General features: G+C 40.2%; 1 protein-coding gene across 1 annotated transcript; it reads left to right on the top strand.

Moving 5' to 3' along the window:
• Window positions 1–5457: 5457 nt before the first annotated feature.
• Window positions 5458–19985, top strand: LOC143435607 (uncharacterized). The gene is given in 7 exon segments (XM_076919063.1): window positions 5458–5638; window positions 8893–9964; window positions 10360–10459; window positions 17082–17208; window positions 17405–17465; window positions 19034–19131; window positions 19134–19985. Coding segments are annotated over 6 exon segments (1155 nt in total). The 5' UTR covers window positions 5458–5638; window positions 8893–9884; the 3' UTR covers window positions 19823–19985.
• The last annotated feature ends 4420 nt before the right edge of the window (window positions 19986–24405 follow it).

Genomic DNA, 24405 nt, shown 5'->3' with positions numbered 1-24405 from the left:
TGGGAGTCATATCAGAAACTTAACCTCACTTCCCCTCTGCATTAGTATTTGTTAGGCATGGGCTTGTAACCAAATTTGTAGGTTTATTGGGGGAATAACCTGGAGACCCTGGTATTGTTGAGGGTGTAATTTGGAAACTCTAATCAATGCCCTTGATATTATGTATGCATCTAGAACTTCCTGATATAGGCCCTATCATTAAATGACTGAGGAAGGAAATAACTAGGTCCTGTGTTACTAAGGGTTCTGCCTGTTATGTAGGCCCATATCCAAAAGTTAACAACTGCATCATGAAAACATGTTTCTGGGACAATTCTGAAAGACACCAGTAAAGAGAAATCACTACAGTTCAGAGCTTCATGCAATAGTCATGCTCATACATTTGTTTGGAAATGTGTGATTGTTCATTGAAAATGGTTGTGGTTTAATTTAGAAGATAAGATAAGCCCTGTGCTGGATCTTCCTATCTTTATATATTTGTTTGTCTTTAAAAGAAGTTTTACTGGATATAAATATCTTTTAAATTATTTACATGTTTATGCCTCCATAAAATTTTAAATATGGCTGGACATTTTTGGCACATGCCTTTAATTCCAGCACTTGGGAGGCAGAGGCTAGGTGGATTTCTGAGTTTGAGGCCAGACTTGGTCTACAGAGTGAGTTCCTAGGACAACCAGGGCTACACAGAGAAACCCTGTCTTGGAAAAAATTTAAATATGTATATATCATAATTAAAAACATAGATATGTTATTCTTATATAAATGAGGACAATTATCCAATATTAACATCTTATGGTCTTGGAGTAGTAAACTCTTTAAAAGTAACTTAGAATCTTAAGGGATAGAGACCACATTGTGTAACTAGAAATAGGATAGGGTTCAAAGAGATACCACTGTACCCAGAACTGTATGTTTACATGTATCATATTTTGAAAAGTATATATTAAAATTTAATTATACCTCCTCATGTTACCTATTCCAAGGAAAGATTCAGACCCATATTATCAGTTATATATATATTTTACCTGTGTGGATATATAGATTAAATATATTTCTATCCTTTCATATCAATTTTTAAGTTTATTTTCAATAGGAACAAAATGAACTAGGGTCTAGTTAACAAGTTTAATTTACTTGTAATTCATTTGCAATTAAGTACATGATGTGAATAACAAATCATGTCTCATCTGTACATTCTACATGAAATTAATAAAAAGTCAAATTTTATAAGCCATGAATATGTGTTTATTGCTTGTCTGGGATTCCTGTTTCAGAATTTTCATTGTCAGGTGAAAACTTCACATAGAAATATTTAGTAAGTATATTTTTAGGTTGGGCAGAAAGTAAACCAGATAAGTCTAGAGCAGAAGAGCACTGAAGAGCATTTTATAATCAGACAAAAACTAACTGCAGAAATAGTTGATGGTGTGACCCAGAATAGGGTAGCATAAATGTTGTTTGCTGGCAGCAGTTTGTCTGGATCTTGGCAACTTATCATTTGATTGTCTGTGGGGTTCTGTGAATATCAAAGTCTTCTTGTGTTAGAATGCTTCTTTTGGAGGCAAATAGCTGGAAAAACTTTTAGGTTCTTTTGAGAAGCTTTTCTCTAAGCAAGAGAGAAGCTCTCAGTATAAGAATAAAACAAACCATTAAGATATAAAATGAATATCTTGTAGCCCTGATATTTCTTACTTTGTGAGATAGGGTTAATATTGATTCAGTGGGCACTATCAATCAATAATGGTAGCCACCTTAACCTTAACCCTGAGGCTAACCCTATCCTAACCCTCAACTCTTAATTTCCTAACCTCCTAAACCTAATTCTAAAAACCCTTATCCTAATCCTAACCATAACGGTTTAATTCCCCTAAGCCTAATTCAAATCCTGCTTGCTGAGGGGCATATTTCTTAATTACAACTTTTGAAGTGACGAAACCCTTTATTAACATTGTCTTTTGAGATGTTCAGATCCACCTTTAATCTGGGCTTTAGATTCTTTTGACATCCTACATACATAAATGACATTGAGCAAGGTAGTGTTTTTGTTTTTTGTACTTGCCCTAATTTTTTTTTTTTAACAAAACAAAGGTGAATTGTTTATTTGTGTTTTAAAACTGGTATTAACAAGTAGTTAATTCTCCAGAATTCTGGTATACACTGAAGATCAGCTGTAATATTCTGCAACATGAAATCAACCAGCCCTTGATTTTTCTAATTTTTCTTGCCCTGAAATACCACCACTCAGGGGAGACCCTCACTCAAGTCTTGGGTTGTCACGATCACCCAATAACTCACAAAACACCAAAACTGGATGCAAGCAGCATGAGGCTCATGAGGCTTAAATCAATCGACTGATGGCCAATTCATAACCCATGCAGGGGCAGAGGAATTGACAAGACCACCTGGTCAGGGGTGGTCTTATATAGGAACCCACAAATGGGGGAGGGGTTGAATGGGTAACCAAGGAAACATAACATAAAAATAGTGGAAAGTCTCAGAAAGACCCAACCCATATTAGTCAGGGTCATGTGGGAAACACCTTGTACACCCAGTTTCTTTAAGAATGTAGCCTTACCCTACCATTCACTTTATGGTTAACTATTTCCTGGAACCACCCAGATGACTTATATTCTTTCTTTGTGGTCAGCCAGTTCTTGGAACTGGCCAGTCTACATTTTTGGCTTGTTTCAGAGAGAAATTTTCCATGCTCTTTAAAGAAAAGCCTATATATTTCATCAAAAGGTCTTTTTATAATTTTTATTCTTCAGCCCAACAGCCTTTATTGTGGCATTCTATTAAGTCCTCTTTCTATATAGAAAGATTCACTCTCTCTATGATTTGAGATATGTTTATCTAGAGAACCTGTGTCAGACCCTGCTCCAGATGGGTCCCACAAAGTCTCCAGCTTGGCAGAGGATAGGGTGCAAACAGCTGTTGTCTCTGTTGCTGTCACTGTCCCTGCCCCTGCCCATGGATGGACCAGGGTAGAGTGTCAGCAGGGAAGGTCTACTGCTGCCTGTCACTCTCTCTGCAGCAGAGAAAGGAGAACCCCGAAGGCGCTCTGGGAGAGCTGGTATCTTCTGAAGTGTTACAGCTCTTTGCTAAATTGGGAAGTGCTGGCTAGGTAGCAGGGGAAGAGAGCAGATCTCTTGCCCAGTTTTAACAGCTCTGGAGCCGGTAAGAGCCCCCCCCCCAGTTGGCAAAGAGGGGAGGGTCTATGACAGAAGCTCTCAAACAATACAGGATGATTCTTGCACGCCTTTACTTCTCAATTAAGATCAACATATACAGTTTGGGGTGGGTGAAGGTTTTAGCAGCAGGTGATCCTATTGGCTTGGTTTGAGGTTTTGGGGATGCCTCATATGCATGAGGAGAGACTGGGGCACTATTCCTACATGACCTGGTGGCCATAGACCTCTGTAAGTGGGAGGGGCTGTGAAGGGCAGAAGCTGAGAGAGCCAGGGGCCCAGGAACAGAGTTGAATGCCTTCCATCCCAAAGGGTCTCCGGGTTCAAAAGCTAGTTTGACCAGGTGCCTGGTTGTCTCTCAAAGCTCAGCACCCTGCAAACCTGTACTAATCCAACTCTGGTTTTTGTTCACTTTGCCACTGATGAAGATGTGCTGGCTAACAATATTGCTCAACTGTGTTTCGCTTATGTTTCTGGCTTTTCTCCAGGGTTGAATTATACATATCATTTGTTGAAAGGGAGCTGCAGTTTCCCTGAGCCCAGCATGAAGTCACAAAACAAGATTCTTGTTTCCTAAACTCCCTATTTAATGTTAATCGTCTTAGCATTCTGTCTAAAACTCTACCTCACAGTTTCCTGGTGCCAGCCTGGTATGTTCCTCCCCATAGTTACCTCTCTTTAAAGAGAGATGGAATATGTCCTATGGTTGTGTGGGAAGGTGTGGGGGAAGGGGATGTCTCAGCAGGCTCATGACTCTTGCTGAGGTATTTTTTTTCCAGGAGGTACCCTTCCTTATGCTGAGATAGCCCTTCCCCAGGAGCAACCCACCACAAGACAGTATAGTATAGAATGTAGTTTATTCAGGACATGGAGAGGGGAGTTAAGAGGGTAGTAGAGGCAGAGAGAGGCAGAGTAGAGAAGTAGAGGCTGCATGAGCATGTGGAGAGAGAGGGGGGAAGGGAAGAGCCCAGGAGGGCAAGAGAAAAAGAGAGCAAGATGGCAAGAGATCAAGAGAGAGGAAGGGACAAGCAGCCACCTTTACAGTGGGTCAGGCCTACCTGGCTGTTGCCAGGTAACTATGGGGAGGAGCATACCTAGCTCTTGCTAGGTAACTGGGGTGGAGTTTAGACAGAATGGTAAGAAATAGCCAGGATATTCTTCCACTTGTGGGTCAGATTGATACCTCCAAGGCACATTGAGTAATGAGCTATTGAAGCTATTCACCTTTACAGGAAGAAGAAGGCAAGTGCTGTGAGGAAAGCTCAGGCAAGGTCTGAACTCAGGTCCTGGGAAGTGTAGAATCATTGCTCTCAGAGGGGTGGAGCAGTCTGCAGAACAGCCAGAGGTGGAATGCTGGATTCTCCCCCAGGGCTGGGTGATTTGAGATTCCGATTTGAAGATAGAAACAAAAGCTAATGGAGTGCAAATGACTCCTGAGATCTGGAAAAGATCTGGCCCTGGTCTGGAAGAACACTTTGGCCTTGAGGAGAGGTAGGACTCATTGGCGAATTGAGGCTCCTAGGCAGACCTGCCAATCACACAAGGAGGCAGATTCTTCTGGGTGCCATTCTGCAGTTTTGCAGTGCCTGTGCAGGCTTGTATGGTCATCTGTGCCCTGCTCTGAGCTCTGCTGTCAGGTGCCATGTGGAGACCTCAGGGAAGCTCTGAAATTGAGTCATGGTGAGCACAGCATCACTGCCCACAATGGATAGGGGCAGGTGGCCAAGCAGTGGAAGCTGGGATGCTGGGTCCTCTCTGGGGCTGCATGGGAAGCATCAGGCAGATGTGACCACCTGTGACGTCCCTAGTGATGTTCTTCATTTGTTAGATCAGGAGGTGACCTCTGAGTAATGTCACTATCATGGCTGATTCTGAATCTGCCCCAAACATTTGGACCAGTTGCTTTTTTGTAGAAACTTGTGTGATTTCTTTGACTATGCAGCACATGTGTCTAAACTCTTTATTCTTTTATAGTATACATTAGGAGGACAGGCATAGCTGTCTGGGCAATGTGGTGCATGCCTTTAATTTCCAGCACTTTGGAGGACAGAGGCAGGTGGATTTAGTGAGTTTGAACCCAGCCTGGTCTACAGAGGGAGTTTCAGGACCGCCAGTGCTACACAGAGGAGTTGGTTGGTCCGAGACTACATTACCCATGAGGCCACGGGCCAAGATGGTGGAATGAGAACTACCTGCGCATGCGCAGAGAACTCAGCCAAAGGTTGCGGCTGGTCAGAGACTACATTTCCCATGAATGATCGGACCGGCTCACATGCGCAGTTTGGAGATTGCACCACCAGCCCCCAGCTGCTTCCTGGATCCTGGAGGAGCACAGCGGTCCTGGTGGCTTTGGCGGGCTCCTTCTGATGTCACAAAATCCGCTATGCCATCAGATCGCCCATCACGTAGCCACTGCCTCCAGAAACGGGGGAAATGACCGGAGCTTCCAGGTACCATGGCTGGCGGGCTGGGAGTGGGTGAAAGCAGAAGCCTTGGGCTGCCTGTGAATAGGAGGTGGTGCCTTTGAATCTGAGGCAGGGGTATGACCAGAGCTGCTTCTAGGTACCTTGGCTGTTGGACCTGTGGACACACCCCCAGACTTGTAGGAAGGAGAACTGTATTGTGTTGGGCACGTGTTATTATCCCTGGTTATCATTTTCATGTGGACACAAAGGGTCATCCAGTATGTGTGAAACTAACCATCTATGGACTGTGATTATATTCTTGGTTTTTATTTTATGATCTAAGATAAAATACTTAAGTACAAGCATGGTGGTACACTGTGTTAAATCCCAGGAGGTGAGCATTAAACAGATCTCTGATTCAAGTCATCCTGGTACAGAACAAGTTTTAAATAAAGAAAAGCTTAGGTATGGGCAAAGTGTGACACACGTTTTATCCCTGCATTCAGAAGAGACACACAGATATTTGAGTTCAAGGTTCATCTACAGAGCAAGTTCAAGAACAGCCAAGCTTAGGCAATGAAGTTGTTGAAAATAGAAAGCTGGTGATGGTGTAATACAAGAGGCCATGTTCCAGCCCCAGCAAGCAGAAGAACTCAGCAGCTTTGTCTATGTAGGCTCTGCTTTTAGAGGAAAGAATAGAAGAGATGACTGAGACAATTGATGCTGGTTAGCTGTAGTTAGAACATTGGTGGTGATGAAGAAGAAACCAGCATCACTGAGGCTGAAATCTTCTCGAAGTGTTTTCTGAGAGGACAAAGAAGCTGTGTTCTAGAGATAGCCACTGGTTGTACCTTGCTGTGCACCTGGAGTTGATCATGTGTGAGAATCAACCAGGTGGTATTGGTTTTGAAGGCATAAAAGAATCTAATCAGGCAGAGCAGCTAAGGCTTGGCACCATGAAGGAAGTGTATGAGAGGAACACAGTGAATCGAGTTGCAGCAGAAGAACCCAGCATATTGAAGATGTCAGTCCCATGAGATGAGCAGAAAGAACAGCAGCAGCAGTTGAGCACAGTCAGCCAGAGGCTAGAGTGCTACAGAGGGAAGAGCTGGTGAAGTGACCCAATCTCTTTTGAGGAACACAGATGATCATGTATGGATCACAGATACTGGAACAAAAAGCTGTAATATTGAAGTTACCTTTGAAACCCTAATACATTTGAGATTCCAGAGCTGTGGGGTACCTGTTCAGGCAAAACAGTTTCAGGGAATAAAACCTAGCCAAAGAGTAAGTATTGTGCATTTTGAGAATGCTATAGATGATGGGGAGTTTTTAATTTGAACCTCGTGTATTTTGAATTATGTTATTTTTAAACATGGTCCCCACATGCTCATGTGTTTGAACAAGCATGAAGGGGCCAGGCAGTGGAATATGGTAGTGTAAATATGCTTAGCTCAAGGGAGTGGCACTATCATGAGATGTGGAGGAACAATATATGCTTTGTTGGAGGAAGTGCATCACTATGGGGGTGGGCTTTGAGGTTCCACCCAGTGTTGAGTGGACCTTCCTACTAACTCACTGGAAGACAGTCTCTTCCTGGCTGCCTTCAAGATCAAGAAGCAGAACTCTCAGCTTCTTTGCCAGCATCATGTCTTCTTGCATGCCTGCCATGCTTCCTGCAATGATGAAAATAGATTAAATCTCTGAAACTTTAAGCCAGCTGCAATCAAATATTTGTTTTTATAAGAGATGCTTTATTTTTGAAGTCTCTTCATAGCAGTAGAAATGGAAATGCTAAGACAGACACCCTGTGAGTGTATTTAATATGGCCAAGCCTTTGCACAATTCTGTAGTCTTTCATTATGAAGGAAATACTAATGTATTAGAGAGAAACATTATAAATATATTTAGTATAATGAAGGCCTTTGCACACCTCTATAGATCTTCATCATGATCAAACTATGCATAGCTTGAGAGAACAGTATGAATGTGAGCAATCTGGTAAAGCCTTTATGTTATGGGTATCCACTAAGATCCAACACAATTCAAACAGCAGGACAATGTAAGAATGATAAGGATTTTTTGTAGTCAATTCAGTACTGATTAATCAGGACCACAAACATATACTCAGAAGCTTAGGTGCATCACCCCACCCCACCCCACCCCCACCCTGAGCCTGAAAGTTATATGAATTCCAAACTTGAAAACCACACATATCAGGGCCAAGTTACAGCTACATTTCCCACCAGTCAGTATTTCCTTCAGTTGTTACTCTATGTCAAATGATACAGAATGTAGGTTTTATGGTCTAGCCTATCACACCCATTTTGTTCTTTTGTGGTTAGGAACAAGCATTTTATTTTGAAGAATAAAAGCATGAATAACAGAAATTATGATTAGGAGCAGTCATTGTGTTTTGGGGAAACAAACATAATTAATGAAAGCTGGTCAGATATTGTTCGGTACTCTCTCTCCTTGTAGCCTGTACTTGAACTTAGTTTCAATGTATGATTAAATGCAGGTTGGTAACAAAAGGCAGTTTTTAGAACGAGGTTTTTTTTTTTCTTCTTCCCTACATTTAGATATCAGTCATCTTCGAATACATAGCAGAACACATATTGGAGAGAAATCTTATAACTGAATTCAATGCAATAAAAACTTTTCACAACACATTTATTTATGAACAAAAAGGATCACATTATCGAGAGAAATTCTATGAATAAGCAATGTGGTAAAGCCTTTGTATGTGGCAGTCATCCGAAAAACCTGAGAAAAAGTCATAATGCAAGAAACCCTGTAAATGTAGTGAATGTGTAGAAGTCTTGTACTTTCTGATATCTTTATAGAAGACTAAACTTTTTAGTAAGTAATCAATCTATTAAAGACTTTGTATATTACAGTAGTTTTTCAGCACCTTCAATAATATCAAAAATAATCTGTGATGCCAAATAATTTGTATGTTCTTATCCAACACACTTACATTGAGTTACTCAAGGTTATTTATTATGTAGAAAAAAATGTGACAAGTGTCAACAGTCATTTCAAACTTAGTGATGTCTTTCTATTTTGTTTACACTTGCAAACTCATTTGTACGTACAAAGGCCACTAGTTTTTCTTTTTCTTTTTTAGTTAATCATATATCCAACGAATTTGCTAAAAATGTTTATCAGCTCTGGGAATTGCCTTGGTGAAGTTTTGGTTCACTTGTGCTTACTATCATATCATCTGCAAATAAAGATAATTTTATTTCCTCCTTTCTAATTTACATTTCCTTCCTTTCTTTCTGGCTTTTCTTTAGGGTTGATTGATACCTATCCTCTGGTGAAAGGGAGATGCAGTTTCCCTGAGCCCAGCATGAAGTCACAAAACAAGACTCTTGTTTCCTAAAATCCCTCTTTAATGTTAATGGTATTAGCATTCAGTCTAGAACTCTACCTCACCATTACCTGTTGACAGCCAGATATGCTCCTCCCATAGTTACCTCTCTTTAGAGAGAGAGGGGGATATATTCTATGGTTGTGTACAAAGGTGTGGGGGAAGGTGATGCCTCCTCAGCAGGCTCATGCCTCCTGCTGAGATATTTCTTCCCCCAGAGGGACCATGCCTCATGCTGAGACAGCTCTTCCCCAGGAGCAACCCACCACAAGACAGTATAGTATAGAATATAGTTTATTCAGGACAAGTGGAGGGGAGTTAAGAGGGTAGTAGAGGTAGAGACAGGCAGAGAGAGGCAGAGGGTAGAGAAGTAGAGGCCAGGCATGAGTATGTGGAGAGAGATGGGGGAAGGGAAGAGCCTAAGAGAAAGAGAGGGAAAGAGAACAAGAGATCAGAAGAGAGGAAGGACCAAGCAGCCACCTTTATAGTGGGTCAGGCCTACTGTGAGGAGGAGCATATATTGTCTATAAAAGCTATTCACCTTGATTACAGGAAGTAAAAAACAAGTGCTGTGAGGGAAGCTCAGGTAAGGTCTGGAGTCAGGATCTGGTAAGTGTAGGATCATTGTTCTCAGAGGGGAGGAGCAGTCAGCTGAACAGACAGAGCTGGAATGGTGTGTTCGCCCCCAGAATTGGTGGGTGAGAATTTTTTTTAAAGACAGAAACGAATGGTAATGGTGTGAAAACTACTCTGAGATTTGGAAAAGGTTGACCCTGGTCCAGAAGCACACTTTACCTTTGAGGAGTGGTAAGACCCACTGGCCAATCGTGACTCACAGGCAAACCTGCCAATCAGACAAGGAGGCAGTACTTCTGGGTGCCATTCTGCAAGCTCTCGGTGGCTGTACAAGCTTGAATGGTCATCTGTGCCTTGCTCTCAGCTCTGCTGTCGGGTGCTTTGTGGAGACCTCAGGGAAGCTCTGAAATTGAGTCATGGTGAGCACAGGATCACTGACCACAATGGGTAGGGGCAGGCAGGCTGAGCAGTGGGAGCTGGGGTGTTGGGTCCTCTCTGGGGCTGCATGGGAAGCATCAGCCAGATGTGACCACTTGTGATATCCCTGGTGATGCTTCTCACTTGTTTGATCAGGGTGTGACCTCTGAGTAACATCACTATCATGACTATCATGGCTGAATAGGCCCAAAACATTTGGTCCAGTTGCTTTCTTGTAGAAACGTGTGATTTCTTTGAATTTGTGGTACATGTGTTCAAACCCTTTTGTCTTTTATAGTATACATTTAAAATACAAGCATAAATCTAATAGATCTGCTTTCATACATTACTTGTTTTTGTTTTGTGTGTTTAGTTTTGTTAATTTTTTCTGTTGCAGTGTAAGACCGTCCCAGGAAAGGAGGACCTCCCTCAAGCTTCAGGAATTCGTGGCCACCCCAGTAACTCACAAGACACCATTCTTGATGCAACAGCAAGAGGTATATTTCGGGGTCAGTTGACTGAGGCCGAGACTTGTGGCCCACGCAGGGGCAGAGGAGTGTCGACCTCATGAGCTGGGAGTGGAGGGTTTATATAGAGCAGAACCACAAACCAAGGGGAGTGAGGGGATTACCAAGAAAACATAACATAAAAATAGTGGAATATTCCAGAAGAACCCAACCTAAGTGAGTCAGGGTCATGTGGAACACACTCTGTATACTCATTCTTCTCAAAAATGTGGTCTTGCCATGTCACTGTGGCCTTGCCTTGTCATTATGGCCTTGTCCTGTCACTTGCACAACTATTTCTCAGTTGCTCTGGACATGGCCCTGCCCTGTCATCATGGTCACTAGTTTCTCAGCAGCACCTAGATGACTTGCATTCCTCTCTTCCCTTTCTGGTTAGCCGGTTCCTGAAACCAGCCAGTCCACATTTTTAGCTTGCTTCAGAGAAAATTTTCCATGCCCTTTAAAGTGAGACCTAAAGAAAAGCCTATATACATTTTATAAAATGATTTTTAAAATTTTCACTCTACAGCAGTTTTTTATATTGCATTTTTTGTTTAGTGTTTATTATGTGGTAATGAGACTTTTTTTCCCCTCCGATCTGTTGGGTGTTTTGAATGCTTCTTATTCATTAACAGGCATCTTCTTCGGTTAAGAACAATTTTCCTTTATGATTTCATTAAAAATATTTTCTAGACCTTTTGGCTGATATTCTTCTTCTATTCTAGTCATGTGTAGTTTTTCCCTTCTCATATGTTTCAGAATTCTTGGTTGTTTCGGGCCAGAAAATGTTTAGAATCCACATTTTTTTTGACCGACGTATCCATTTTGTCCTTTTCATTTATAATGTCTGAGACTCTCTCTTGTTTCCTGTTCTGTGGGTGAGTCTTACCTCTGTGGTTGTCAGTGCACAACATTTTCAATGGCCTGCTCTCAGGGACTTAGCAACTGCTTATGTCAGTCTTTGCCTCCATCACCTGTTCTTCTTGTCAGGTGTGCTTTATATACATGGTCCACCAGCTACAGCAGCTCTCTATGTTTGTTCCCTGTCTCTGTTCTCTGCACATGCCCCCTCTCTATTCTTTTTCTCTACTCTCAGGGCTCTCTTTTATGTCTGTCTGTGTGCCTGTCTGCAGATCCTCTTCTGTGATTCTATCTCTTCCCCAGGTTCTCACTCATCTCACTGCCCCCAAACAACCTCTTTTGTACCATTATCTGTTGCATGTTTTCATTTCTCAGGTCCTGCTGTGATAGGATAGCTTGGACTTCTTGATGACGTATTTTCCTGGTTATTATTCATTATATTCCTATGCTGGTGTCTAGGCCTTTGGGTTTGAAGTGATTTTCAATTTAGGTACTGTTTTCTGGATTTGTCTTGCTTGCGTGGGAGTTTTGTTCCTGGGTTACTGTTTGATGTCTGGGTTAACAGAGAAAGTTGCCTGACTGTTGCCTCTTTTACTGACATGTTTGGTGGGTATCCTCAAGAGGGAATGCTTGCTAATGTTGGGAGCATAGAGAAGAGGTGGGCCTGAAGAGATGATCTTAGGAATCCACAAGGAGACATAGTCAGGACAGAGGTAAAGCTGCCTCTGGTGTTTAGTACAGTGCTAGGGGAAATTGTGATCATTGCATCTGGGATAACAGACAGTGTGGTAGATCTCTAGAAAGCTTACCTTGTGTCCTGGCAGGTGAAGCATGTGGTTGAACAGGGACTGTCTGCCCAAGTGGGGCTGAGACACAGGGATGAGGCAAGAGAGGAAGGGCAGGTGGGGATTGTCTATCGTGTCTATAAGACGATGCACAGGGAGAGAGGCAACTTCCCCTGGTATTCTGTCTCAAAGTAAGTGCCACTGATATTAGGATCTGCAGTAACAGATAGTGAGGTAGGTCTTTGGACAGAGTACCTTTTTTACTGCCGTGGCTTGTGGTTGAACAGGAGTATCTTTCAATAATAAGGACCTTAGGTACAAAGATGAGTTTGTAAAGCCCAGTCAGTTCTGCTTTAGAGAGTGTACAAAGTTCACTTGAGCAAACATACTATGACAACCCCCCACCCCCCTTCTAAACAGCCAGTCAAGGTACAACTGCAGGGTTAAGCTACATATAGATAACTAATACACTTTACAGAAAAAAAGTTAGCCTACCAATCATGGTTGTCAGATGGTTTTGCCCCATTGATTAGTTCCTGCAGATTATGCCAGACATGAAGTTTTTAAAATAATAAGATGCTGACCTGTATGTTAATGCCCCAATCTTGCTGTAACTGCAATAAATAACTAGCACCCCTAGACTTGTTCTTGTAGTTTCAGTCTCATCTGAGGTTGACTAGTGAGAATCCTTATTATAGAGCTCATAATAAAGACCTCCATGTATTTGCATTGCAATAGGTTCCTTGTTGGTCTTTGGGGTGTTTGTGACTTGGACATAACATCTTAGTGCATTGACTGGAACTGTAAGACCCTCAGGACTCCCAACTATAGGATTGAAAAGCCAGCATTTAAGATGCACCATGGTTTTTTTGTGTTTTTGTTGTTGTTTTTGTTTTTGTTTTGTCAGTGGCTTTTCTGCCAGATTTGTGTCTGTGTCGCTTGGTTTTCTTATTTTTCTTGAGTATATGTGGAGGGAGATGACTAAATTGAACATGGAATCCTGCTACAATGGATACGCTGAAGAGTCATAGCCCCAAAGTGCTTCAAAAATGTTCCAGAGCCTGGTATAGTAGACAGTGTGCCTCTGGTCTTAATTTCTGGGAAGGCTGGAGAAGACTTGGAGCCTTGTTACAGAACTCACAGCTGCCATCCTGTCTTCATTTTCTCCTCTAAGTGGAAGAATCTGCTGGGTAACCTTTACCACCCCCTTGTGGCTGTCTATTTTGTGTGTGGCACTTTGTTATTTTCTGACTGAGGAAATGAGACAAATTCCACCCTAATCAATTTAATTACTAGCTCCACACCTTGGGTTAAATTCTTCTTAACAACAGGACCTAGACCCATTGAATAGTTCATGACAGAGAGCTCTTGGAGACAGCATCCAGGGCAAAATCAGGCTTCTCCCTACCTTGTTTTACAGGGTGGAAAGACAATGACCTCATTTTCCACCTCCTGAACTACCCTCTACCCAGTTCATATGTGACTTTGTAGTTTTGAACATGGAGCTGTCATAAGATGAAAGGTCATTCTTCATTGATTCTAACAAATTTAGAATATCTTCCTTGGATCAGAGCTCCTGTCCCTTAGGGGTGTTTTTTTCAGGACTATGAGGCAATGTGTTTCTCCCTTCACCTTCCAGCAGTTTTAGCCACCTCTTTGGTTGCACTTCCTTTGGAACCCAGGGTTAAAGACACTCAGCCCAGGTCAGCACAGCCTCTAAGCTCCCCATTCCAGTGTATTCTTCCCTGCTCTGAGCCAGTTGCCCTCCCTATATTGTCCTTGCTGTGCCACAACTCCAAGTCCCTGGTGGGGTGGCATGGCCTCCTGTAATTGATATGGTTAGCTCATTGGCTTTGGGTTGTTACAACTTCCTCATTTATTATTATGTCTGTGTCAGTTGTTTTCAGTTCCCAACATTTCAGAGCTTCAGTCATCTGAAGGAGCCTCAGTCGAGGGCATGCCCTCATCTGAATGGCTGTTTGCTGTGTCTGTGAGAGATAGTGTTGATGATTGATTAGAATGGCTCTTCCACTGAGGGTGACAATATCCCTAAGCAATTGGTCCTGGGCTGAATGAGAGAACAGGCTGAGCATGAGACATTAACCAAGGAACAGAGCAAGCCAGGATATAGTGTTTATCCATGCCTTTTGCCTTCAGTTTCTAATCTAAGCTCCCAAAATGATGGACTGTGATCTGACAGAAGCATGTACAACAAACATTTATTACCTGAGATGCTTTTGCTTAGAGGATTCGAACACAGCACAGAGTAGCAAGTTAGACATACAAAAACAACAAAATGGTATCAAAGGGTTATTTTGCTGCTGTACACAATCTATGTTATAGATTGTATTCTTGTGGACAGGACAAATTTGGGGTAGAAAGGTTTTTAAATTTATTGGTGTCTCTAACTGTCCACTGGGGGTCCTGCCTGAGTCCAGATGTGGTCTCTTCAGCGTCCATATCTAACTGCTATGCATCTCAGCTAAGATCGACCACATAGTCTCCTTGTTGCCCTACAATTTGTGGTCTCTGACACATCCAAAATGTAACCCTTTCCCCCAGCCAGCTGCAGGTTTTGAGTCATAGTCCCCCTCTGGCCCTCTCTTGTCTCTCATCACACCTGTTCCTGGTTCTCCCTGATTCCCCTTTCTTATCTGCTCTCCTATGGAGTTCTCTCTCTTCCATCTGCCTCCTATGATTGCTTTATTCCCCCTTTTGAGTGTGATTCAACCATGTTCATTTGGGCCTTCCTTCTTGTATAGCTTCTTTGGGTCTATGAACTGTGGTGTGGGTTTCCTTTACTTTGTGGTTATTATACATTTGTAAGTGAGTACATACATGCATGTGCTTTTAGGTCTGGGTTATTTCACTCTGAATGATAGTTTCTAGCTGTATCCATATTCCTGCAAAATTTATGATGTCCTTGTATTTAATAGCTAAATAGTTTTTCCTTTTGTAAATGAACCACATTTTCTATATTCATATTTTGGTTGAGGGGCATCTGGATTCTTTCCAGTTTCAAATTGTTATAAATGAAATGGATATGAACATAGTTTAGTCCCTATTCTAGGTCATCTGCCTTCACAGAGTCCCTCCTGTATCTTCCTTTAGTCCTTTGAGAGGGTGTGGGTCTCTAGGTATCCATAATGGTGTACCAAGTCTTTATTGGTTTAGGTGCATCTTCTCCACTGATGCCAGGCATGGCAGCCCAATTAAGGGAACAGATTCCAAAGATAGAGAGCAGCTTTAAGGACAGCCCCTGCTACAGTTGTTGGAAGACCATCATGAAGACTGAGCTGCACATCTGCTACTTATGGGCCAGGGTCCATTGTCCAGCCTGTGTGTTTTTTTGTCTGTGGCTCAGATTTTAAATGTCCCCAAGGGTCAAGGTTAGTTGAGTCTGTTGGTCTTCTTGTGGAGTTCCTATCCTCTTCAAGGCCTTCAAACCTTTCCCCAATGTTTCCATCAGAGTTACCAAAATCCAAGCAAATTTTGACTGGATCTCCTCATCTGCTTCAGTCAGCCACTGGGTGGAGCCTGTCAATGGATAATTATGTCTGGGAGCATCACAGAGTCTCCTTAATAATGTCATGGACTTAAGCTTGCCTATAATGTATGTCTCCAATTGAATGAGTTTTCATTGGCCATTCCTTCAGCCTCTGCTCCAGCTTTACTTCTGCATTTCTTTTAGACAGGATAAATTTTGTACTGGGTGTCTCCAGTGTTGTGGTTGAATCTGATCCTTCAGCTTTCTTCTCATGCTTTCATATATTCCCCATTTGGACTCTGTCCCTAAATCACAGAAGATACTGTGCACACATTTGCTATTCAATGCTATGTTATTTTGCAAACCTGGTAGTTTTATATTTTTAACTTTATTCATTCTGTTTTTGTTTTTCTAGAGTAAATTTTTCTGTGAAGGATTTCTTGTCCTGATTGTAGATATAGAAACCACATAAGCCACCTGACATGTTTTTGTTCAATAAGCACTTGCTTTTCTGCTGCTATTCATCCATATCTTTCATTTTGAAATCCACCCAAATATATAGGCTATATTCTATCTCTCCAGATGGCTTATGCTCATATCATCAATATTATCTGATGCTTCAGATTCATTGAACTGCAAGTGTGTGATGTTCTGCCTAACTCTGGTAATTGTCGTGAAATTTTTGAATAAATAAGTGTATTATACGTGTGTGCATGAATATGCATGTGTGCCTCATCTTTACTGTTGTCAGAAGATGGCCTCAGAACTCCTGATCTTGAAGAAATGGACAGGTGTTAGTCCACATGTGTCTGCTACAAATTGACCACCATTATGTGGAAGACCAGCAAGAGCTTCCATCTCCTTAGCTATAACTCCTGAACTATGTTCTTTATTTCTGATCAACATATACATTACTAATATTTTCATCTGTCCATTTTTAACTGTTTAAACATGCATCCCTTGTTTTAAGTAAAATTTCTTAATGTTGCTGTTTAAACTGGTTCCCTTTACTACATCTTTGCAGGCACTTCAGTAAAGAACTGTGAGTTCAATCATTTTTGATTCCTGGATTATTTTTGTAGCAGAGTGATGTTCTAAACATGGAACTTTTGCTGTCCTGAGACTGAATGACATACACCTGCCTGTACCTCTGTGACTAAAGACATGAACAAATATATGCAGCTTGCCCATCATTTTTGTAGTTAGTAATTGTTTATATAATTTTTCAGATGTGTGCCCAGTACAGTTGATCTGTTTCCCCCTGCATATCCCTCTCAATTGCCATTTGTGTTGCAAGGCTATATCCTATTGAAAGGGTTTGGAAGTGACACAGGTGAACCTTATATTTCAAATTTGTGTGTCAGCAAATAAGTGGTGGAATCACCTGAATTGTATAATTATATTGTCTAGGAAGCATACATTTACTTTGTATAATGTCAGTATCAGGCTTTGTGTTGTACATGTGTATGTGATATATTAGGATGCAGTGACTTGTGATGATGTGCATGTGAACTTCACTGAGGAAGAGTGGAATTTGCTGGATCCTTCCCAGAAGAGTCTCTACAAAGATGTGATGCTGGAGACCTACTGGAACCTCACTGCTATAGGTAAGACTGTGAATTTTTTTTGCTTTTCAAAATAAGGGAAACTATTTCTTGGTTACTGATGATCATCTCTTATTTCAATAAAGACCAAGTAATATTGAGTTGAATAAATCAGGTTCATTGCTGTGAAAATTCAGAGTAACTTGGATATTACCTAATTCCAATACCATATCATTCATTTTCTAGTACTGTGTTTTAGGCTATAATTTGGAAGACAATCATATTGAAGAAAAACATCAAACTTCTAGAAGTCATCAAAGGTAATTTTAATGTTTAAGCTAATACAAATATGCCTGTGAGGAAATTTTCCTATGATCAGGGAAGCTCTAAAGGAAAGCAAGTGTGTAAAATATCAGTCCTTTTTATTGTAGCTATGATTATAATATTCTCCCCAAACTATGTACCTCAATAGTCAGTTATCTGATCTGTGTTTACAAGGCAATTCTATAAGAAAGAAGAGAAGGAAACAATGCCTTAAGAGATTTCTTTAGAGAAAGAGAGAGGGGGCATGGAGGCAGATGTTCACAGGTCTCCACCAGTCAAAGATAGTCTTTATATCTAGGTTGGGTATTGGATTACCCTTCTGATTGAGCATTACCAAACTTATAAATCCTTTGATTAACATTTTAAAAAAAATTGTATAAAAGCAAAAAGGAAAGGGGGGCATGGGACAGGGTTTTTCTAGGGAGGGGAAATGGGGAAAGGGGATGGCATCTTAAATGTAAATAAAATAAATAAATAAATAAATAAATAAATAACTCTGTCTCGCAAAAAAAAAAAGTTACATACAGGAGAGAGCAACAGGAAAAATAAGGAATGAGAACACAATATTTTTGTGTTTCTTCTTTAAGGGCTTCTACCTGTTTATCTGTGTTCTCAAAAAAAAAAAAAAAAAAAAAAAAAAAGAGATTTCTTTATTTGATTTGTATCTCCTTTAGAGCTATGTTGTATCACTACCAATTAGTACAGTCTCATAATATTTAGATGTTGTACATTGTTTAGTGATAAACATGTATCCATATCCTTCTAATAAGCAAATACTCCATCATAAAGTTGGTAATACTCATATTATTGTAGTGAAATTATTAAGTTTATAGCAAGGTTAGTTTATGAGAGTCAAGAATGTTGTCCTGGAGAAACATTAATCATATCTACAATGAACAAAATGTCAATGTGTGTGCATTCATTGTTAAAACCTTTCATTTGTTCTTTTTAAAATGGGTATATCAATTGTCAGAATGTATGAAACTATGTGAGCATAGGGATATTAATGTACCTCTATCTACTTCAGAACAATGAGAAGATATGTAGTATTCTGCCTTTGGTAGACTTTCTGAATATGATAGGTGTTTGCAATTAATTGGTTTTCTGAAGTTTACTGGGAATATCCCCAAGGTCATACTGCTGAATATCTCTATGGGTACGAGAAGTTCTGGAAATTCTTCTGTTCATCCTGGTTCACAGTGCTGCTGTGGATGTGATGCACACTACAGGAAAAATCTAATGAATGCAATCAGTGTTTTAATACTCTGAGTTGTTCCATATTTCTTCTGACATGTGAAATACTGTCATATAGAAATCTCATGTAGAAAAAAGATGCTATAAATGTGAGCCATGTAATAAGTGCTCTTACCATCACAGCTATTTTCAAAGAGGTAAAGCAACCCACAGTGAGCAAGTACAACTGTGAACATCAAAGTGATAAAATCCTTAAGATCTGAGTGTTCTTTATTATTAGACCAACTGTAAAATTTATTCATATTGGTAAAATGATTGATCAGGCTAATGAATGTGGTAAATCTTTCACATGTACCCATTATTGTTGCAGGCATGAAAGAAGTCATACTGGAGACAAACCACATGAATGTAATCAATATGGTAAAGCCTTGGCAAAATCCAATTGTCCCCAATTCATAAAAGAACACATACTGGAGAGAAACATTATGAATGTAATCAATGTGGTAAAGCCTTTTCATGTCACAGTAGTCTCCAACGTCATAAGAGAGCACATACCGGAGAAAAACCCTATGAATGTAATCAATGTGGTAAAGCCTTTGCAAGACCCAGTCATCTCCAATATCATAAAAGAATACATACTGGAGAGAAACCTCATGAATGTAATCAATGTGGTAAAGCCTTTTTATTTTACAGTAGTCTCCAAAGTCATAAAAGAACACATACTGGAGAGAAACCTTATGAATGTAATCAATGTGGTAAAGCCTTTTCATTTTACAGTAATCTCCAAAGTCATAAAAGAATACATACTGGAGAGAAACCCTATGAATGTAACAAATGTGGTAAAGCTTTTGCAAGATCCAGTCTTCTCCAATATCATAAACGAACACATACTGGAGAGAAACCACATGAATGTAATCACTGTGGTAAAGCCTTTTCATGTCACAGTAGTCTCCAATGTCATAAAAGAACACATACTGGAGAGAAACCTTATGAATGTAATCAATGTGGTAAAGCCTTTTCATTTTACAGTAATCTCCAAAGTCATAAAAGAACACATACTGGAGAGAAACCCTATGGATGTAATCAATGTGGTAAAGCCTTTGCAAGATCCAGTCATCTCCAATATCATAAAAGAACCCATACCAGAGAGAAACCATAGTTATGTAATCAGTGTGGAAAAACACATTTATAACTGAGAAGTCTCCAAAGACATAAATGATCACATACTAGAGAGAAACTGTATGAATGTAATTAACATGGTAAAAGTCTTTTCACAAAGTTTTTGTCTCCAAAACAATAAAAGAACCCTTATTGGAATGAAATCTATGAATGTAATCATTGTGGTAAAAGCCTTTCCATAAAGATTTTTCCCCAAAATATAAAAGAACCATATTGGACCGAACCATGAAGGTAATCAATGTGCTAAAGCCTTTGCATGTCCCACTAGTCTTGAAAGCATAAAAGATCCCATACTTGGAAGAAAGTTCATGAATGTAATCAATGTGGTAAAGACTTTTTACAACTTTAGAGTCTCCATTATTATGAAAGAACATTTACAGGAGAGATGCCTTGTGAATGTAATCAGTGATGTAAAACATTTGTAAGTCACAGTCATCTGCAGTGACATAAAAGATCACATACAAGAGAGAAAGCTGCTTGAGTATTAATGTGGTAAAGCCTTTGCATGTCATAATTTTTTACACATACACAAAAGAAAACACACTGGAGAGAAGCCTTATTAATGTAATCACTAGTAACATCTTTGGCAATTCACCTTTATTTGTGACTACATAATAGAACACATTCAAGAGAGTAATTCAATGTACAGGGTATTAGGCCCTTGCATGTTGCAGGCATTGCCTGATACATAAAATAACACACTACTGTAGAGAAACTGCATGAATGTTATAAAGGAGATAAAGGTTTTGCATGACGATGTACTCCCCAAATACTTAAAGGAACACATACTTTAGAAAAACCTTACAAAAGTAATGAACGTGGAAACGCCTGTGAATATCACTGTAGTCACCAAAGACATAAAATAGCACAAATTGGAAAGGAATCTTGTGAATGTCCTCATGTTGGAAAATTTTTTACATGCCACAGTATTCTCTGAATACAAAACTCAACACATACTAGAGAGAAGCCTTCTTAATGTAATCAATGTGGTAAAGTGTCTGCATGTCCAAATCATATTTAAATGCATAAAAAATTCATAGTAGAAATAAACTGCAGTGATTTGAATATTCCTGGCCCTAAGAAATGACAATATGTTTGTCCTTGTTAGAGTAGATATTACTGAAAGAAGTGAATTCCTAGAGGGCTGGTCTCTGGAGCTCAGGCCAGTACAAAATAGACTCTCCTACTATTTTGCTGGATGACAGTCTCTTCCTGGATGCCTTTTCATGAAAATGCAGAACTCTCAGCTCCTTCTCCAGCATCATGGCTGCCTGCATGCTGACATTCTTCTTGCTATGTTGGTAATGAACCAAACATTTGAAAGTGTTAGACAGACCCAATTAACTATTTGCCTTTAAAACAGTTGCCTTGGTCACAGTGTCTCTTCTTAGCAATGGAAATTCAATCTGAAACGGAAGTTGGTATCTCAGACTTAAGTATTCTTATTGGTAGGCCTGACCATGCTTTTGTTTGAAGCTATGTGGAGTTTTAGACTTTGAATTAGTACATGGATTAAGTGGAATTTAATGTGCTATGCTAGTAGAACACATATGTACTAAGGGTGGTTTGAATTTTGTATAGAATTTTTATAATGTTTTGCTGTAGAATGTTGCTGTGTTTTGCTCTCATCTGAAGGTAAAGAGGTTTATTTTTTTAATTGCATTGACAAAGGAAGTCTCAGGAAAGCCGAGCATAGCTTTTGGCCTTTGTTTACTCTTATGGTGATTGTTTTGATCATGCTTAGTAAACTTAGAAAGGTAAAATAAAAAATGTTAGGGCTCAAAGAGAAAATCTCACCGGGAAGTTGAATGAAGCTATATCCTTGTGATAAAAGATACACAATGGTATTAAAGAAATGTTGATATTATGGCAAGATTCCATCTATCTTAAACATATAGATGTAAATTTTATGAATGAGAACTGTATAATGTTAGGAATTATTATTAGTCTAATTATTGTTTTTACTGTGGACATAAGGAGATACAAGTATGTGTCAAATTGACAATGGACAGATTGTGATTACTATACTGAGTTTTCAATTTAAAATCTAAAAGGATATACTTAGGTCCAGGCATAGTGGTACTTGCCTTAAATCCCAGGAGATGAGCAGTCAAGCAGATTCTCTGATTATGGTCATCCTAGGCACAGAACATGTTTTAGGATAATACAAAAGCTTAAGGTACAGGCAAAGCTGTTACACACCTTTTATCCCAGCATTCAGGAGACAGAGACAGGCAGATCTTCAAGTTCAAGGTTCATCTACAGAGCAAGTTCAAGGAAAGCCAAGCTTAGGCTGTGAAGTTGTTGAAAAATAGAAAGCTGGTGATGGTGTAATACAAGAGGCCATGTTCCAGCCCCAGCAAGCAGAAGAACTCAGCAGCTTTGTCTATGTAGCTCTGCTTTTAGAGGAAAGAATAGAAGAGATGACTGAGACAATTGATGCTGGTTAGCTGTAGTTAGAACATTGGTGGTGATGAAGAAGAAACCAGCATCACTGAGCTGAAATCTTCTCGAAAGTGTTTTCTGAGAGGACAAAGAAGCTGTGTTCCAGAGATAGCCACGGTTGTACCTTGCTGTGCACCTGGAGTTGATCATGTGTGAGAATCAAACAGGTGGTATTGGTTTTGAAGGCATAAAAGAATCTAACAGGCAGAGCAGCTAAGGCTTGGCACCATGAAGGAAATGTATGAGAGGAACACAGTGAATCGAGTTGCAGCAGAAGAACCCAGCATATTGAAGATGTCAGTCCCATGAGATGAGCAGAAAGAACAGCAGCAGCAGTTGAGCACAGTCAGCCAGAAGCTAGAGTGCTACAGAGGGAAGAGCTGGTGAAGTGACCCAATCTCTTTTGAGGAACACAGATGATCATGTATGGATTACAGATACTGGAACAAAAAGCTGTAATATTGAAGTTACCTTTGAAACCCTAATACTTTGAGATTCCAGAGCTGTGGGGCACCTGCTCAGCAAAACAGTTGCAGGGAATAAAACCAGCCAAAGAGTAAGTATTGTGCATTTTGAGAATGCTATAGATGATGGGGAGTTTTTAATTTGAACCTCGTGTATTTTGAATTATGTTATTTTTAAACATGGTCCCCACATGCTCATGTGTTTGAACAAGCATAAAGGGGCCAGGCAGTGGAATATGGTAGTGTAAATATGCTTAGCTCAGGGAGTGGCACTATTATGAGATGTGGAGGAACAATATATGCTTTGTTGGAGGAAGTGCATCACTATGGGGGTGGGCTTTGAGGTTCCACCCAGTGTTGAATGGACCTTCCTACTAACTCACTGGAAGACAGTCTCTTCCTGGCTGCCTTTAGATCAAGAAGCAGAACTCTCAGCTTCTTGCCACCACCATGTCTTCTTGCATGCCTGCCATGCTTCCTGCAATGATGAAAATAGATTAAATCTCTGAAACTTTAAGCCAGCTGCAATCAAATATTTGTTTTTATAAGAGATGCTTTATTTTTGAAGTCTCTTCATAGCAGTAGAAATGGAAATGCTAAGACAGACACCCTGTGAGTGTATTTAATATGGCCAAGCCTTTGCACAATTCTGTAGTCTTCATTATGAAGAAATACTATGTACTAGAGAGAAACCTTATAAATATATTTAGTATTATGAAGGCTTTGCACACCTCTATAGATTTCATCATGATCAAACTATGCATACTTGAAACTCTATGAATGTTAGCAATCTGGTAAAGCCTTTATGTTATGATATCCACTAAGATCCAACACAATTCAAACACCAGGACAGTGTAAGAATGACAAGGATTTTTTGTAGTCAATTCAGTACTGATTAATCAGGACCACAAAAATATACTCAGAAGCTTAGGTGCATCACCCCACCCCACCCTACCCCCACCCTGAGCCTGAAAGTTATATAAATTCCAAACTTGAAAACCATACATATCAGGGCCAAGTTACAGCTACATTTCCCACCAATCAGTATTTCCTTCAGTTGCTCTATGTCAAATGATACAGAATGTAGGTTTTATGGTCTAGCCTATCACACCCATTTTGTTCTTTTGTGGTTAGGAACAAGCATTTTATTTTGAAGAATAAAACATGAAAAACAGAAATTATGATTAGGAGCAGTCATTTTGTTTTTGGGGAATTAACATGAATAATGAAAACTGGCCAGATATTTTTAAGTACTCTGGCCCCTTATAAACTGGGTCTTGAATTTAGTTTCAATTCTCTTCCTCCTCCTCCTCCTCCTCCTCCTCCTCCTCCTCCTCCTCCTCCTCCTCCTCCTTCCTTACTGAGTATGTGTCCTGTTCAGTAGGGGTCCAGGGAGTTCACCTAAAAGAGATCCTTGGTGGAGGGGGTGTGAAACAGGCAAAAATGCAAAGAATGGCGATCTGTCTATAGGCTGATGAAATCGCAATCTTTACTTTTTCACACAAGGGTTATATACACAAAAGGCAAGTTTTGGGGAAGGGGTGATGCAGGAGCGTAGGTGTTCAGATAGAGTACAGATATCTTCTAGAACAAAGTGTCAGCTGGGTGAAGGTTCAGGGGACAGGACACTATGGCTCTGCCTATGATTCACTTG

Source organism: Arvicanthis niloticus, chromosome X (genome assembly GCF_011762505.2).
Source record: "Arvicanthis niloticus isolate mArvNil1 chromosome X, mArvNil1.pat.X, whole genome shotgun sequence".
Taxonomy (NCBI): domain Eukaryota; kingdom Metazoa; phylum Chordata; class Mammalia; order Rodentia; family Muridae; genus Arvicanthis; species Arvicanthis niloticus.
The sequence above is the reverse complement of the archived record's forward strand: the minus strand, read 5'-3'. Positions and strand labels throughout refer to the sequence as shown.